The 18,057-nt window shown below is 44.1% G+C and overlaps 1 protein-coding gene across 1 annotated transcript in view; it reads right to left on the reverse strand.

Moving 5' to 3' along the window:
* Positions 1–306, reverse strand: part of ALG14 (ALG14 UDP-N-acetylglucosaminyltransferase subunit) — a 64,444-nt gene extending 64,138 nt beyond the window's left edge. Inside the window, exon 1 of the mRNA XM_083157053.1 lies at positions 70–306. Coding sequence (XP_083013179.1) covers positions 70–214 — 145 coding nt within the window. The 5' untranslated portion in view covers positions 215–306. The remainder of the gene's footprint in view (positions 1–69) is intronic.
* Positions 307–18,057: the final 17,751 nt, after the last annotated feature.

Raw genomic sequence — 18,057 nt, forward strand, 5'->3', positions numbered from 1 at the left:
ACCTAGCATATTATCTCTGTGAGGGGATACCAAGGGACAGGTCACAGGCCGCAGGGATGGAGAACTCACCAGAGCCCGCCACCACCAGCAGGCTGACGCAGCCCTTGCTGCCAGGTCGATGCTTAGAGGGCCGCCTCAGCACCAACCACAGCCTGACCCCCAGCACCAGGAAGGTGAGCAAGAGGCCGCTGGCCACAGGAAGCAGCCACCCCATCAGCCCGGTGCACTGACAGACACACAGCACGTCCGTGCGGAGAAGAGCGCGCTTCCGCAACTGACGTAGCAGGAGAGCATTTTGCTATGGCAACTCTCGCCCGCCATAATTGGCTGACGGGCCGTGTATCGTCTGATCATTGGCTGGATGGCAGCGTGAAGCATCTTAGTTGGACTGGCTGTGTTATGCATGCTCATTGGCTGGCTGTGTGACGCATGATCATTGGCTCTCTTACATTCGCCTAGTGGTTGGTGCCCGGCCGTGGCGTGGGCTCAGCCTCAGCTGTGATTATTAAATCGTCTCACAGTGGTGGTGTATAACAAAGGCAGCGCTGTGTGCATATGCTGCATCTGGTAGTGTTCAATCAAAAACAAAAAAGTAGTGTTCTGCACATGCTGTAAGGGATCAATTGCTAATAATCGTATTTGCAATGCGAGATGTGCGTGATATTTAGTACCCAGTGCTGCTGAGAGGTCTGACGGGTCCCTACTCCCTAAATTTGGGGAGGGAGGGAGGTAGGGGGGGCGTGGTCCAATAGCTGCCGCGTGGTCACGCCCCCTTAGTGGAAAAAGGTAATAAAAAAAACTTTTTTTTTTTTCAGCCACCAATCAGTGGAGAGTGAACCTCTCAACCAGGGCAAGTCGAGTGTGATCAACCCCCCCCCCCCCCCCTCCGGCCAACATTATTTGCCATTATTTTGTACTTTGATTTTTTTTTTTTTTTTAAACAGTGAGCTGAACAAATAAGAACATACATGACCTAGTAAAACTGATCGATGGCTGGGTGCAGAATCGCGTCTGCACTGATGGCCATACCCTCCAACATTTTTAGGGCAGAAATCGGTACACATACTGAAAGGGGGCGTGGCCATGGATAAAGGGGCGTGGTCATGGATAAAGTTAACAGAGCCCTGGGGGGCATATGGCACCCTCCCCCCCCCCCCCCCCCCGGCCCAGCACCTGATGCAGCTCATGTCACATGGTGGCTTGGTGGGCTGCTGGCATATTAAATCAGTATAATTAATATACTTATTTTAAAAGTAAGTATATTAAATATGCTTATTTAATATACCAGCAGCCCACCAAGCCACCATGGGACATGAGCTGCAAACAGGTGCGACATGATGCTGGATACTATAAGACACCACTTAAGTGAGCCACCTACTTGCTGCACCCTGGATTATGTGCTTGCTGTTACTGTGGCAGGCTCCGGACCGGGGCTGCGACCACTGTGTCCTCATGGAGAATCATCCCCCCCCCTCATGCGCGCGCCGGGGCTGGCCACCGCATCCCTCTCTCCCTCACAGAGTTCTCTGTCTGCACGTCCTTCCCCTGAGTGCGGTGCTGGCGCATGACGTCATGACGCCATGCAATGCCCACAGGCCGCAATGCACTCATGGGAGTGGAGGGGGAGAGGGGAGAGACGGCGCACCACAGGGAAGCAAGTAGCGGGGCCCAGGAACTGACAGCAGCAGCCAATAGGAGGATTTATTTTGCGGCGCACTGTAAGTTAAAAAAAAGCGGTACATTCGGTACAAACTGATTTTGCCGGTACAAACTGTTAAAAAACGGTACTGTACCTGCAAAATCGGTACAGTTGGAGGGTATGCCGAGGGCCATCCCTAGAAGCAGCAGCCTTGTTACTCTTTATTTTACTTGCAGTCACAGCACTGTAACTCAGGGCCTTATTCTAGTTCACTCTTTCTGACAAAATCCTTCTTAGATGGACAAAACCATGTGCACTGCCGGGGGGCAGATGTAAAACGTGCAGAGAGAATTAGATTTGGGTGAGTTATTTTGTTTCTGTGCAGGGTAAATACTGGCTGCTTTATTTTTACACTGCAATATAGATCTCACTTTGAAGTAAAACCCCACCCAAATCTAATTCTCTCTGCACAAGTAACATCTGCCCCACCTGCAGTGCATATGGTTTTGTCCATCTAAGAAGGATTTTGTCAGAAAGAGTGAACTAGAATAAGGCCCTCAGTCTCCAGAGTTAGTACATCTCAGCTGCCACAGGTGGCAGTGCTGAGATCAGGCAAATACATTGTAATGAAAAACGAAACTGAAAGTAAAAGAACGACTGGTCACCTTTTTGGGATCGGCGGCTCCCTCTGTCTTTTATGGGATCTGTTCAAAAGACCCGATTTGTTCATGAATGACCCATCTCTACTTCTGCAGTTGGGATGGTGGTCATCTGTGCAGTTGCCAGTGGCGATACCATACCCTCCAACTGTACCGATTAAGCCGGTATAGTATCGTTTTTTTTTTAACGGACTGTACCAGCTATAAAATAAATGTACCAAATGTACCAGTTTTCAGACGATTCCGGGGGCACCTCTAATTCTGCCAGGTCCCAGTGCTGCCTTGCGGTCCCGGCAGCAAGCGTGTTTCGTCAGTATGCACTACGCAGCCCACGCTGGTAGTAATGCCGGGCCTGGCTGCGGGTATCGTGTGTGTCTGTGTGAATGACCGCTCAGGACTGTAATCAGGCCTCACAACCACTGTCCCCGGCGTGCCGCTTGCACGCAACTCCCCTGCCCCGTGCTGTACCTAGCGCATGTCCCGTGGATTGATCAAGCTGTCAGGACTCGAGTGATCCTGGTGTGTGTGGTTTGGGTAGTCTTGTTCCCCAACTCCCATCGTGTCCCTGTGTTACGTGACAGTGTGTACTGTATGGTGTGTGTGGCCGCGCTTCTTTATTGCCAGAGTAAATAGGACGTTTATAATTGCATCCAGTGTAATACTTGGTGACATTTAAAACTTTCTTTATGGCCATTGCTACAGGCACTTGCTGGGGAATGTGGCTTCTGGTACGTGGGATTGACCCTTGTTTGGATAATTGTGTTTTTTTCAGACTTTTATAAAATGGAAGGGGGGGGGGGGAACCGGAAAGGGGGCGTGGCCACACACACATCACTTTCACGTGACCATGCCCCTTTACACATTGGTCACGCCCCTTTCCGAATGTGTACCAATTTTTTCCCTTCAGATGTTGGAGGGTATTTAAACCAGCCATCGATAGACATAAACTATGTGATGGATAGTCATCGATCATTTTAGCTATCAATGGTCAGCCATCTTTGACTGAATGACCTGTGGGCAAAAACAGCATGTGGGGGTGAAGCTTCTCATTGTTGGGGGGGCAGAGCTATGCTTTGTGTCCCGGCACCTTAGGAAAAAAAAAGAAACATCGGTTCTCCTGTGCTATCGATGTAGGGAAACCATCTGGTTCTCCCATGTCGATGGCAAAAGTATTCAACTTCGGCCAAAAACCATCGATGGTTGATGGCCATCCCTACAGCAAAACACACTACAGCGTGTGCTCAGAGCCGGCCATAGCCTAAATGACGCCCTAGGCAAGATTTTGGCTGGTGCCCCCTAGCACCGCCATTAGTTCCGCCTCTGACCCTGCTCCCCTTTCCCAGCACCATCAACCCTCATCATAGCAGTCATCATTTTAGTGCTCCTACCCGCAATATTTTAAATAGAAACAGTGCACACATTCGGTGCGTGGCCCAAACAGGGGTGTGTTCTTGCTGGGAAGGGGCATGGCCACACAATAGTACCCCCAATTGGGGTGTCCCTTATTCACGCTACATCACACAGTAGTACCACTTTACCTTATGTACATTACTCCTCACATTATACCCTTAGAAAAAAAATCCTGAGAAAATATTGTATTTTAATCACCTCCATGGCCACACTGCAACCCAGCACAAAGCAGTGTGTTCTGGGCAGGGAAGAAGAGCTGCAGCTGTTGCTGTCACTTAAGGGGAGGGCGTCCGGGGCCCCCACTGGGGCCTTCCATCAGACTTTGGCCTGGGTAATTTGTACCCCCTATCCCTTTCTCTCTGCACCCCTGATAATACCACACAGTAATGCCCCTTACACATGACACACACATTATTAATGTCCTTATAACCATAATGCCCCTTACACATTATGACAACCTTTATTAATGCCCTTCATACACATAATGACACACATAATGCCCCTTACACATATGTTGCACATTATTACATTATTAATGCCCTTATACACATGACACACATAATGCTCATTACACATATGTTGCACATTATTAATACCCTTATACACGACACACATAATGCATGTTACACATATGTCGCACATTATTAATGCATTTTGTACATGACACACATAATGCCCCTTACACATATGCCGAACACTATTGCACAACCAACCCACCCGCAGACAGCACTCGCACAGCCGTTAACACTGTGACCTCTGCCTCTGCTTGGATACAGATGTTTCCTCATACATCTTGACTCAATAAGCCATGCAGTTCCTGGACAGTTAATGTTGGGTGCCTATTTTGCTGAAAATTCATCTTATTTGCATTGTTATGACCAGAACACACAAGAAGCTTCCAATGATTAAAATGATATGCGGCATGGCTATATTCTGTGTGCGACTGTGGCTGTACCTGCATACAGAATGCTATGTTACAGTGATTTCAATGAATACACTATTTCATATGCAGATACAGCCTCGCTCACATACAGAATATAGGCATGCTGCATATCATTTTAATCAGCAGAAGCTGCTGGTGCCCCTAAGCATTCCACATGCCCTAGGCAAATGCCTAGTTTGCCTATGCCTAAGGCCGGCTCTGCGTGTGCTGTGCTGACATCCAGAGCCGGGTTATGTCTTTGGGGGGACCGGGTCACTTTAAACAGGGGGGCCCCCTCCCACTTGTCACTACTGGCCGCAAACTGCACGGGAGAATATTACAAAACATAGAGTAAAGGCAGTATAAACTTGGTCAATGGGTAACTGCAGGGGGAGCAGTTACCTGATGTACCTGACACACTAGCGTCTCTGAGTGTAACCACTCCAACATTAAGTGTGTTTGCGACACAAATACCTTTTGCTGTTTCCGTGTGGTTGTTGAACTGCCAATTGTAGTACGTTACCCTACACTTGCATTTACTTGGAAAATTATTGTAAATAAAATCCTTCTGTCCGTCATATATTGCACTATGGAGCGCTCTTGTTTATTCCTATAGAATATATATAGGGGGTTAAGACCATTTTATTTTAGACACCTGTTCAATGAATTTAATGAAATTAATTGTGGGTGAAAAAAAGAAACAGCTTAAAGAAATAGAAAGTCAATTATTGGTGGTAGAGACAAAGCTTGACCAACATACTAATTCCAAAAATGTACATGATTTTAAAGAATATATAAACGAGAAAGTACCAAAAATTGAAAATGAAATCATTCAGACAAAAATTAAAAAAATTAAGATATTGTCTGAATATGTTGACTGTCATTTAAAGAAATATGTACCTGTTCTTGACTCATATGTGAAAGACAGCACTGCAATTTTACAAACTGTGAATGACTTAAAGTGGGAATCAGACTTTAAGTGGGGCACTATAGATGTCAACGCTCTTTATACGTCAATTCCACATAAGAAGGGCTTAGAATGTATGAGAGCAGTCCTTGTAAGAGATACTGACTTGCAAGCAGGAAAATCTGACTTTATATGTAACTGCCTCCAGTTTGTTCTGGAACACAATTATTTTGTGTTCCAAGGAGAGTTTTATAACCAGTCAATGGGGGCGGTGATGGGGACGATTTGCGCACCAGGGTATGCAAATTTGTTTTTAGGTGAGTGGAAAAAGAATTGCATATATGCTAATAACCCCTTTGTGAACTATATAGCGCTATACAAGCGCTATATAGACGATATTCTAGTTATTTGGAGGGGCACGGAATTACAATTCAAAGATTTTGTGACCTTTATTCATAATGAGGAATATAATTTAGGTTTTACCTCAAATTTCAACCCCTCACAGATTGAATTTCTAGATTTAACCCTAACTGCAAAATCGGACCCATCAGCCGCCAAAATAGAAACCTGCACATTTTTTAAACCTGTGGACAGCAATAATTACCTAGATTTTAAAAGTTGCCACTTAGATCGTTGGAAATTGAACCTGCCGTACTCTATACAACTGTACAGACTGCGCCGGAACTGTAGCAGTCTGGATAGATTTGAAGAACAATCTCTTACGTATATTCAGAGATTTAAAGTCAAAGGATATCCTCTACATGTGATTAATATGGCGGTAGATAGAGCAAGGAATCTGAATAGAGACCAGCTAATAAAGTATAACACCAATACTGATAAACACAGGGATCCACCATTCTGCCACTTTGTCACGCAATATAATGCACAGAATAAAGATATTTCCAAAGTCCTTAATAAATACTGGCATATAATCGCTATGGATCCTATTTTAAAGGAACAGGTTACAAACAGACCTGAATTGGTCTTTAAACGATTAAATACATTAAAGAATAAATTATCGCCCAGCTTATTACCTCTGCCGACAATAGTTAGTAATGATGAAAGGTTCTTACACAAACCGAATGGTTTTTTACATGTGGGAGATGTAAAATGTGTACCCGTGGAGCCAATGCAACAAAAAGCTTTAAAGATAATAAAAATAGAGTGAAACCAATCAAAGGCTTCATAAATTGTAATACCACCTATGTTATTTACTATCTGTGGTGCGAGTGTGGTAAAGCTTATATCGGGAAGACTGAAAGGTGTCTGAAAGTGAGAATTCTCGAACACTATAGGAACATAAAAAACTGTGTTGAGCATCACAGTGTACCCCGTCACTTTAAATCTTACCAGAACAGTGATCCAAAAAATATGAAATTTATTGGTTTAGAGCATGTGCAATTGGATATAAGAAAAGGCAACAGAGATAACCTGCTGTCTAAACGGGAGTCCTTTTGGATTATTAATATGGGCACCTTAAGCCCAAATGGGCTAAACGAAGGAGTAGAAATTACCCCTTTTCTACCATGATGAATTTTATTATATGATGTTTCTGTCCTTATTATTGATATACTTTGTACTGGATGTATATGGTATAGTTATATAGTTATATACATGGAATACCAGCTATTTGCACGGGCGGTATATCCATGTATCGTAATATTTATAATGTTGGTACTTTTCTCCTCTTTTTTTTTTTTTAAATGTAATGCAGATATTTCCCTTTTAATCGGAAAATATAATGCTAGCACTTTATATAAGAAAAATGTAATGCTGGTATCCTCTTTTGTATAAACATGCAATGTTGGTACTTTCTTTCTTAAAAATCCAATACTGGTACAGGTTGAGTATCCCGTATCCAAAATGCTCGGGACCAGGAGAATTTTGGATAACGGATTATTCCGTATTTCGGAATATTTTTATATTTCAATTATGTATTTTGAAGTATCTTGCATGTATGCTGTATAAACACATAAAATACACACAAATATATTTTATTACCACATGAAATACACACAAATATATTTTATTTGTTCAAAAAACAAGGTTTCAAAACAAGAAACAAAATTTGTGTACTATCTCAGATACTGAATTTGAATGCCAAGCAGTCATTTTCTTGCACATATATAGTGCCAGTTACATATCATGTCCTCAGTAGTGCTGTTACAAATGTCCCCAGTGAGTTTTTAGCAAAAAAAATTTTTTTTTTTCACTTTCTGGAATGTCTGGTTTTCGGAATAATTCGGATAACGGATACTCGGATACGGGATACTCAACCTGTATTTTCTCCTTTGCGAAGAAATATATGTATATATGCCACTTTTTAGGTTTTTACTTATGTTTTTCATGTTTGTTTTAAACTATGTTTTCACCGTATACATACGAGCTGAAGCTATAATGAAGGGTCAGGTGATACTGAAGCAGCTACAACCGCAGAGTGATGTTAAGGTTAATCAACCAGATGCCTCGGATTCACTTGATGAGTGGGGCTATATAGAGGCAACTGACCGACGCTAGGCCAACCCTCTGACAAAATCCTTGTGACGAAATGCATAGGGGCGTGGCCTAGCGTCAGATAAAGGTGACGTTGCAGCCGCTCTAACCAGACCGCTGAGTCTGAGATCATACGCTGAAAGCTGCGGTTGTCTCAAACCGCTTTTTATGGTACGTGACCCATTAATTGTCATTTGTGAGTGGTTTTATGGAATAAAGAAAGTTTTCCTATTGATGCACACACTATGGAGCGCTCCCTTTTGTTCTAGAGAAATCAATTGTTCACCTATCCAAGTGAAGTCCGGGAAGCTGCCGATCGCTGAATTGTGATTAGTGCTCATTGAACTTGTTCACCATCTGGGACTACTGGTTCCCTCAAAAAGACTTGCACATTATTGTTTCTTTTATATATATATATATATATATATATATATATATATAAAAACACATGAAAAGCCTGTGTTTGTCCCTCTGTACTTTACTCTGTAGGAGACCTCACAGGCTCTGCGCTGCCTCTGATTAAAAATCCTTCCATGACGTGGCCGCTGCATCCTCCTTGGGCCTGAGAAGTATGTGATGAGCTCCACCAATCAGAGCTCAGCACAAGCCTCTCAGCCTCTGACCTCTTGTGAAGTCTCATGAGACTTAGTCAACTCCCAGTAATGCACTGCACACTTGTGCAGTCAGTGTGCCTCAGCTCCCTATGCTTGGCACCATTAATTATTATCACATTGGCAGACAGGTGAATCGATTGGGGAGAACCAGATGGTTTCCCTTCATTGATGTCAAAGTATACCAAATAGTTGATTTTTTTTTCTTAAAGCCAAGTGGCCACGACACGGAGCATAGCTCTGCCACCTACACCTATAAAGCCACGCCACATGTTCTGATTGGCCTGATAAGCCTGGTAAAGTGATAAAGTGGAGGGTGATCAGCTGTTTTTGAAAAATGTTATGAGTTGATTGGCTGGTGCTTTATCACTAGGGGTGTGCACTGGGAACTTTTCGGGTTTTGGATCTGGATTGGTAACCGCTCTTCAGGTTTTGTTTTTTGTATATATATTTTTGAAACAACTAAAATCACCGCAAAATTTGTTTTACTATGCTATTAACCTCAATAGCATTAATTTCCACTCATTTCCAATCTATTCTGTACACATCACACTATTGTTTTTAGGTCAATATCAGTGCACAAGTGGTTGCTTCCTTCTTCAAGAAAAAGATTGCTGAAATCCAAGATGAAATGGCATGCTCTTCCTCAGCCAGAGACTTGCTTACTTCCTTTCCTGAGTCCTTTGCCACTTTCTCCTCATTTGACCCCACAAGTGAGGATAAAGTATCCACACTCTTCTCCTCTTCCTACTCCACTAACCCTCCCCTTGATCCTATACCCTTACAAGTAAGTAAAGCTGTCTCCTGTGCTTATCCCAAGCTTAACTAAAATCTGTAACCTCTCTCTCTCTCTCTCTACTGGTATCTTTCCTTCTCTGTTCAAGCATGCACTTATTACTCCCATTCTAAAAACACACAATTCTGATTCAAACTGTCTCTCCATCCTATCTCTCAGCTCCCATGCCTCTCCGAGCTACTTGAGAGACTTGCCTACACTCACCTCACACACTTTCTTAACTCCTACAACTTAATGGACCCACTTCAGTCAGGCTTTCGCTCTCAACACTCCACTGAGACAGCACTGACTAAAGTAGTCAATGATCTGGCCACTGCTAAACAGAACATACAGAAATGCGGTAAAAACCCAGATAACAGGGTTTTTGCCACATTTCTGTGTTAGAGAATCTCCCCCTTCTTATTCTTTTAGATCTCTCAGCCGCCTTTGACACTGTCGACCACTCTCTACAATCAAAACACTACAAAACTCTCTACAACCAAAACACTGCAATCCCTAGGTCTTCAGAACACAGCCCTTTCTATGTTCTCTTCCTACCTATCTAATTGCTCTTTCAGTGTTCGCTTCTCTGATTCTACCTCCTCCTTACTACCACAAGGTTCAGTCTTAGGTCCTCTGCTTTTTTCAATATATACCTACTCACTTGGGAAACTAATCAACTCTTTTGGATTTCAGTATCACCTGTACGCTGATGATATTGAAATCTATCTATCCTCCCTGGAATTGCTCTGTGTCTCTGAATGTCTTTCTGCCATTTCATCTTGGATGTCATTTCGTCACCTCAAACTCAACATTTCCAAAACAGAATTAATTATATTCCCACTAGCCAAGAGTACTTACCAATCTGATATCTCTATCACTGTTGAAACCACAACAATAAATCCTACTCCACAAGCTCGCTGCCTAGGGGTCATCCTCGACTCTGAACTGTCCTTCATTCCTTACATTCAATCGGTCTCTAAATCATGTTACATGCATCTAAAAAACATAATCCATGCACTCATTATATCATGCATTGATTATTGCAATGGCCTCCTTACCGTTCTTCCTAAGAAAAGACTCTCACCACTACAATCCATTTTGAATGCAGCTGCGAGGCTGATCTTCCTGTCTAGACGTTCATCGTCTGCTGATCCGCTCTGCCAGTCCCTCCATTGGTTGCCTGTATGTTGCCGCATTCAATATAAAATTCTTCTACTTACATACAAAGCCATCACTCTGACTACACCGACTTATATTTTTTTGCTTATCTCAAAATATATCTCCACCCGACCTCTCCGCTCTGCACAAGATCTGCGTCTCTCATACACACTCATTACTCTCTCCCACTTACACTTGCAGGATTTTTGTCAGGCAGCACCCATCTTATGGAATGCCCTTCCACGCACACTAAGACTCTCCTCTAGCCTCCAAATTTCAAGCGTTCCCTGAAAACTCACCTCTTCAGGCAAGCTTATCATATTCAGGACCCCCACACAACCTCCAGTAGCATTCATATCTATGTAGGATAGAGTACAGACTAATAGTCCGTGCACTAATAAGCAGCTTAAGGGAAATTAATCCAATTAGTGAAGATCCACTCCACACACAATGGGCCTTATTTTGGTTCACTCTTTCTGACAAAATCCTTCTTAGATGGACAAAACCATGTGCACTGCAGGGGAGCATATGCAAAATGTGCAGAGAGAGTTAGATTTGGGTGGGGTTTTACTTCAAAGTGAGATCTATATTGAAGTGTAAAAATAAAGCAGCCAGTATTTTCCCTGCACAGAAACAAAATAACTTACCCAAATCTAATTCTCTCTGCACATGTAACATCTGCCCCCCTGCAGTGCACATGGTTTTGTCCATCTAAGAAGTATTTTGTCAGAAAGAGTGAACCAAAATAAGGCCCAATGATACAATGCCAAAGAAGTATGGATCATTTCCACAGCGCTAGTTGTGATGCTTCCTTATTCTCATGTGGAATGAACCCAAAAAGAAAAAAGAAAGACAACAATAGTGTAATATTGTTATTGAAATACAAGGCAACAATGTGAAACCCCTTTGAAAGTGATAAACTCGTACCAGATTTTTATGTCTACACAGTAGACAACAGAGTTTTTGATTGAGGGGCATAAAATACCACCAGAGGATTCCCTTTGTCTTTTTCTCTTCCAATATGCCGTTAAACATGTGAATTTGTCCACAAAACAAATTGTAGACAATTAGAGCATGAGATGGAAATTACAGGCGTCCCTGGAAGCTCCTCCACAGTGATGAGAACCTCTGCAATACTCCTTAGCATCCGAAAAGCCGACCGGTTCCGATATCAAGTATCTTCTTCCAGGTTAAAAAATGAATGGCACCCTGTGGGATTTTATACCCAAAAGGAGCAGTGCAGAGGTTCAACCTAATTCCAGACATAGATAACCTATCCACTAAGGACTCCCAGGGGTAACATATACAAGTGTATTGCAGTCCGTTACATAGTTTCAAATTCTCTGCGCTGCCGCAGCTGACTACAATGAGAGCAGTGTCTCGCTGGAGACCGAACTTCCGGCGTCTTCGTCCGTGGGAGGATGTGACGTTTTGCGTTCCATTAGCCGGCTTGCGGGTCACGCTCAAGGCGGAAGTGAGGATGGAACTTGCGCATCGCTGTTTGTTCCACTGCTTCTGTCAGCGTAGATCGGTTGTACACATAGCAGCATATATTCATATATCCATTTTTAAAGTGCAAGTGTATTTTTATCCTTGGAAATAGAAAACATATATCAGTGACAATAAATCCGGGGCATTAATGGCATAAAGTGCATAACATGGACAATGGTAACATAATGATAATCAGCATAATAAAATCAACCTAAAACCTAAAGAAAGGAAAAGCAAATCGGATCAATCCGAGCGCTTCAAATGGTCCTTCATAACTAATTTTACTTCTCAACATTATAATGTCAAGAGAATACTCAGAAAACACTGGGTGTCTCCTAAAAAAGGACCCAGTAGTTGGTGATAAAATTCCTCCAGTCCCTAATGTGATTTTCAGAGGTGCTCCGAACCTAAAAAACAAGTTGGTTCAAAGTGTCCACTTTCCCACAAATTTTCACAAATGTTTAGGATGTGCCACGTACACCTACTTAGTGGCTGGTGACACATTCAGACACCCCTTCTCTGGAAACGCATACAAAATTAAATTCGCCTTAACATGTTCCTCCAAATATGTTGTGTACTTGCTGTCTTGTCCATGTGGCTTGCACTATGTGGGCAAGACAATTTAAAGAAAGAATGGGACAACACAGGGCAGCCATTAGGGCAGCCTGAGAGGGGGAGACAGGGACAGGCAACTGTTATGTCTTAAAAGCATATGGATAGACAGATTAAACACAGTGAGCCCACAAGGCCTCAATGAGGCAATATATTATGGCTGTTCCTGTAACCTCAGAAGAATAACAACTGTGACAAGTGATGGGCATGAGCAGGAATTAATTTTACCAAATAAAACAATTGGTACTTGTTTCCTATCTGGGCGCCCAGGTTTTCTACGTACGGCACCGTAATGAAATCGGATCGCATCGCATCGGATTCGGTACTCGATGATGTACGATGGTATACGATGCGATGCGATCCGATTCGATTTCCCATAGGAAACAATGTGAAATGGCTCAATTTAGCCAAATTATCATAGGAACAATAGTAAATGGGCCAAAAACACCCCCGAACATTGAAATGTCCCCCCAAAAGTAGTTGACGCCACCCCGCCATCAACGTGAACCCGAAGCGTGGCGAGCGCAGCGAGCCCGCGAGGGGCGGCGGTACGCGTCCTCCGACCTTTTCATGCCCTACTATCCACTAGGGCGTGGAGTGAGAATAGAATAGTGTGGCGAGCGCGAAGCGTGGCGAGCGCACGCGGATACCTTCACAGTTATACGCGTCCCCTCGCGGGCTTCCCAGGTGTCCATGGCGACGCGGACACCTGGGAAGCCCGCGAAGGGACGCGTTTACCTGTGAAGGTATCCGCGTCCCCTCGCGGGGCTCGCCACGCTTCGGGCTCGGTGGCTCGCTGCGCTCGCCACACTATTCTATTCTCACTCCACGCCCTAGTGGATAGTAGGGCATGAAAAGGTCGGAGGACGCGTACCGCCGCCCCTCGCGGCCTCGCTGCGCTCGCCACGCTTCGGGTTCACGTTGATGGCGGGGTGGCGTCAACTACTTTTGGGGGACATTCCACTGCTCTGTGGGTTTTTTTGGGGGTTTCTGGCCCATTTACCATTCTTCCCTATGCTGATTTGGGTAAATTGATCCATTTAACATTGTTTTCTATGGGAAATCGGATCGCATCGCATCGCATCGTTCAATATCGTGTATGTGTATTTGTGGTATCCGATGCGATCCGATTTTTATACGGAGAATAGCATGGTTCGCAATTAACTTAGCGGGCGCCCAGATAGGAAACAAGTACCAAACAATTACAATAAAAAAATATACATACATTAAGATTGGTTAAATCAGCACGGTTTAAATGAATCCAATATTTGTAAACATAGACTAATAGATTTATGATAGAAAAATTATGGCTATTTTATGGCTAAAATAAGGTTTGTCATTAATAATGGAATGCCCATTGAAAGAAACAGGTGCCCAACATAAAGTGTCAAATATAATTCAGCACTTAATAGAGAATACAATATACAATAAGAGGGTAATTTTTCTGGTTTTGTTGAGTGTAACACACTGAAAAAAACACCTAGTTTATAATTAAAAAAAATTATTTTTTATAGTTTAAATAGATTAACAACAAAAAGTGCCTATTGTGTATGAACATGTATGTAATATTTTAAACATATATTTTAATCACAGATAACACAGAAAAATGCACGCTGAAAGTAAAGTATAGGAGTCACAGTGTGACAAGCAATGTCCACAGAGTGACACCTAGTGGTCACTATATTTATTAATCAATTAATTCACATAGGAGTGAGACAGACTACTGTAAAATAAGAACAATATATTTGTAAACACACCACACAATGCTCAATATAATTTGCACTATAATACAAATACAAAGTCTGTAATTATGTCTTTGCACATTTTGTGTTGCAGGGTTACCTGTCAATCACCGCGTCCCCCCGGGATGGCGTAACGTCACTTCTGACAGCTGAACCCGGAAGTGGACGGAGGAGCACTCAGGCGGATTGATGAGAGAGCGGGCTGCACCAGCATGGTAATGTATAAATATGTCACCTTTGTATGTTTTTACTTTGTATGTCCTGAAGATGGGTTAATCCCGAAACGCCGTAGGCACAGTAAAAAAACTGCTTTACACTTACAAGACCCGGAGTGACTTCTTTTTTTGGAGGAATCTATGAGGTGGGACGAAGTTCCCTTTGGAGGGGCATCCGGGTGCAGATTGACTTACAGTCGAGAGGGGGAGTGCCGGACCTTGCACAGCATATATATAGATATATATATCTATATATCGCAGGAAGATGGGGCAACAGGGCGGCACTCCACGGGTGAAATCAGTCTGGTGCAAGGTCCATAAGAGAAATGCAAATACACTTACCCCCCCAGGGTGAAGGAGTTCAGACCAGCACTCAGTAACGTAGTGAAGAAAAACGAAGGTTTATTTCAGGTACATCAGAAACAAACAGCAGCTGTCCCGACAGCTGTTTCTACTGGGCTTGAGCCAGTGATGCCCCTGATGACAACTGGCTCAAGCCCAGTAGAAACAGCTGTCGGGACAGCTGCTGTTTGTTTCTGATGTACCTGAAATAAACCTTCGTTTTTCTTCACTACGTTACTGAGTGCTGGTCTGAACTCCTTCACCCTGGGGGGGTAAGTGTATTTATATCTATATATCTATATATAGATATCTATATATATCTATATCTATCTATATATATATATATATATATATATATACAAAGGAGAAAAAACCAGTGGCGTAACTATAAATTTTGCTCCCCCCAGCCAAAAAATGAGTGGCGCCCCCCCCCCCCATGGCATATTATATATATATATATATATATATATATATATATATATATATATATATATATATATATGTCGAAGTGGAAATTTGAAAGTGGGGGTGTGGAAAATATAAGGTGTGTGCTATGTATGCGCTACAGAATTAGGGGGTGTGGGCACTTAAAAAGAGGCGTGGTCACATACAAGGGTGTGGTCTTGAGTGCAGTGTGCCACGCCATATACCTCTTATATACATTATGCAACACAATAGCAGACTCCCTTATACTTGCCTCTTAAACTTTATGCCACACAGAATAAACCAGAATTCACCTTATGTGACACACAATGAGTCAAAATTCAAAGCCAAAAATCACATTATACTACCCAGATGGAGAAAAATTCACTAAGGTGCCCATACATGGATTGATGTGCTCTGTGCGTTTTAAACTAGATCGTATTGCATAGTTATGCAATGTGCTAAAGCAGCATGCGTTTTGACATATATATGCAATGCGATCTAGTTCAAAAAGTACATTCAGCACATACTTTTTGAAAGGAACCGCCCATCGCCTCGCAAAACAGGATCCCTTTGTGTATGAGCACCTTTATGCCAAAATGAAAGTGCCAAAATTCACATCATGCCACCTGGACTGAGCCTAAATTCACATCATGCCACCCAGATTGAGGAAATTCACATTTTGCTACACGGTTAAGCCAAACTTTACATAATGTCACACAGATTGAGCCAACATTCGGGGACACAGGGACTGCTAGGAGATAGGGACACAGGCACGCATGGGCACAGACAGGACGGGACAGATAGAGGCACACATGGGCAGGGACAGGGGCAGAGACAGAGGAACACATGGGTAGGGGCACACAGGGCAGGTACAAAGGAACACATGGGCAGGGGCGCACCCTATCAGGGACAGAGGAACATGTTGGTAGGGACACACATTGGTGGGACACTGGCACACATGGCTGGGACACTGCCACACATGGGCAGGGGCACACATGGCAGAGACAGAGGTACACACAGGCAGGGGCACAATCCTCCTCCGCTGCAGCAGTCCCTGCCAGAGCAGACGACGGTTAAAGCACACAAATAAATATATATCGACTTAAATCCACTTACGGCCCTAGGGTGGAGAGGGGCTGCCTGCTGACTGCAGCTGCAGGGCGGGCCAGGAGTTGCTGCTGGTCGCCCACAGCCGTCGGGTTGGGAATGCCAGTTAAATGTAGCCGCCGGGAGGGGAAGTGAAGTGGCTGACCGCCTGCACTCCTGCGGAGGTGAGTGTGGTGCGGAGGCGCTGCCCGGTAATTGCAACCGTGGTTTGGGAAGGGAGGAGATGCTGGCCACCCATCCGCTTCAGTCAGTGAGAGGGGCTGCCGGGTGGGGAGAGAGGTGATACGGGCTGTCCGTCCTCAACCACGGAAGGGGGGGTAGTCTGGCGCGTAGGGGCTGCCTGCTGATGCTAAAGTAAAAACAAAAAGTTCAGTACTTGAAGTGCACACACATATATACAGTATATGTATATATATATATATATATATATATATATATATATATATATATATATACTGTATATATTTTAAATATTACTGGTGTAAATAAAACCTCACCTCTGTCATTAGCAAGTTAGGTGTGAGTGACTGGGTGGGACACTTTCTCTCAGCTGTCTGCTCCCTGGCTTCCCGGCTCCTCTCCTCTGGGCTCTGTCTCCAGCGTGTGACGTAATGACGTCACACGCATAGAAGAAGCTGAGGCAGGGACCAGCAGACACTGCTGCTTCCCCTGCCTCTGACACCATCCCAGGCCGCGCCCCTGCCCGCCCACCCTCCCTCCCATTGGACAGCCTGCCCGCACTCCCGCACTCCCATTGGACAATTTTTTTTTTTATGACACTGTATGACACTGACAGGCACAGTGTCATGGCCGCGCCCGTGCCGACTCGCCTGTGATCAGCGAGCGCACGGGCAGCGGCAGGCGGCGGCCGTGGCACAAAAGCTCAAGCAGGCAGCCGCATTATAGTGTGGCGTGAGCGTGACAGACTCACTCTGGGAACCTGCGCCCACGCAGCCCCCGCTCCCCCAAGCAGCAGCGGGGGCTGCCTTACGGTATCTCCGCCCCTGGAAAAAAAAACAAAGCGCACACAGAATTAATAGCAGCACCTCTGAAGATCCCCTGTTAGGCGGGACCCAGTGGAGTTTGATGTTATATTGTTATTGGGGCTAGTAAAAAGAGCCCCCTCCATCTAGCACTTGAGACTAAGTACTATTGGGAGCACTCATATGATACACATACAGGTGATATGTAAGTAGGATTTTTTTCCATTATTTCTTTAATAATATAAGGTACTTATTTCCTAGCACGGCGCCCGCGATTTTGATTGTATGGATCGGGTCGGATTAATTTTTGCAGCCCAGACACTGCATAGTTGCCTCCCCCGAAAGGGTCCAAATCATCTCTCACCTGCTCATATAAGTCCAACAGGTTATTGCGGTTCAGCCTAAACATCCCCACAACCTGTTGATCCGAGAGGGAGTCCAGGTACAGCCGAGCACGATACATACGTACGCAGTAGTCGGGGGGCTACCTGGATCTGGTGTGCAGCTTCCTCCCTCCTGCGCAGCTCCTCCAAATGGGCAACATCACAAATGAGCAACTCTA

This window comes from Crinia signifera, chromosome 8 (genome assembly GCF_055691185.1).
Source record: "Crinia signifera chromosome 8, ASM5569118v1, whole genome shotgun sequence".
Classification (NCBI taxonomy): Eukaryota; Metazoa; Chordata; class Amphibia; order Anura; family Myobatrachidae; genus Crinia; species Crinia signifera.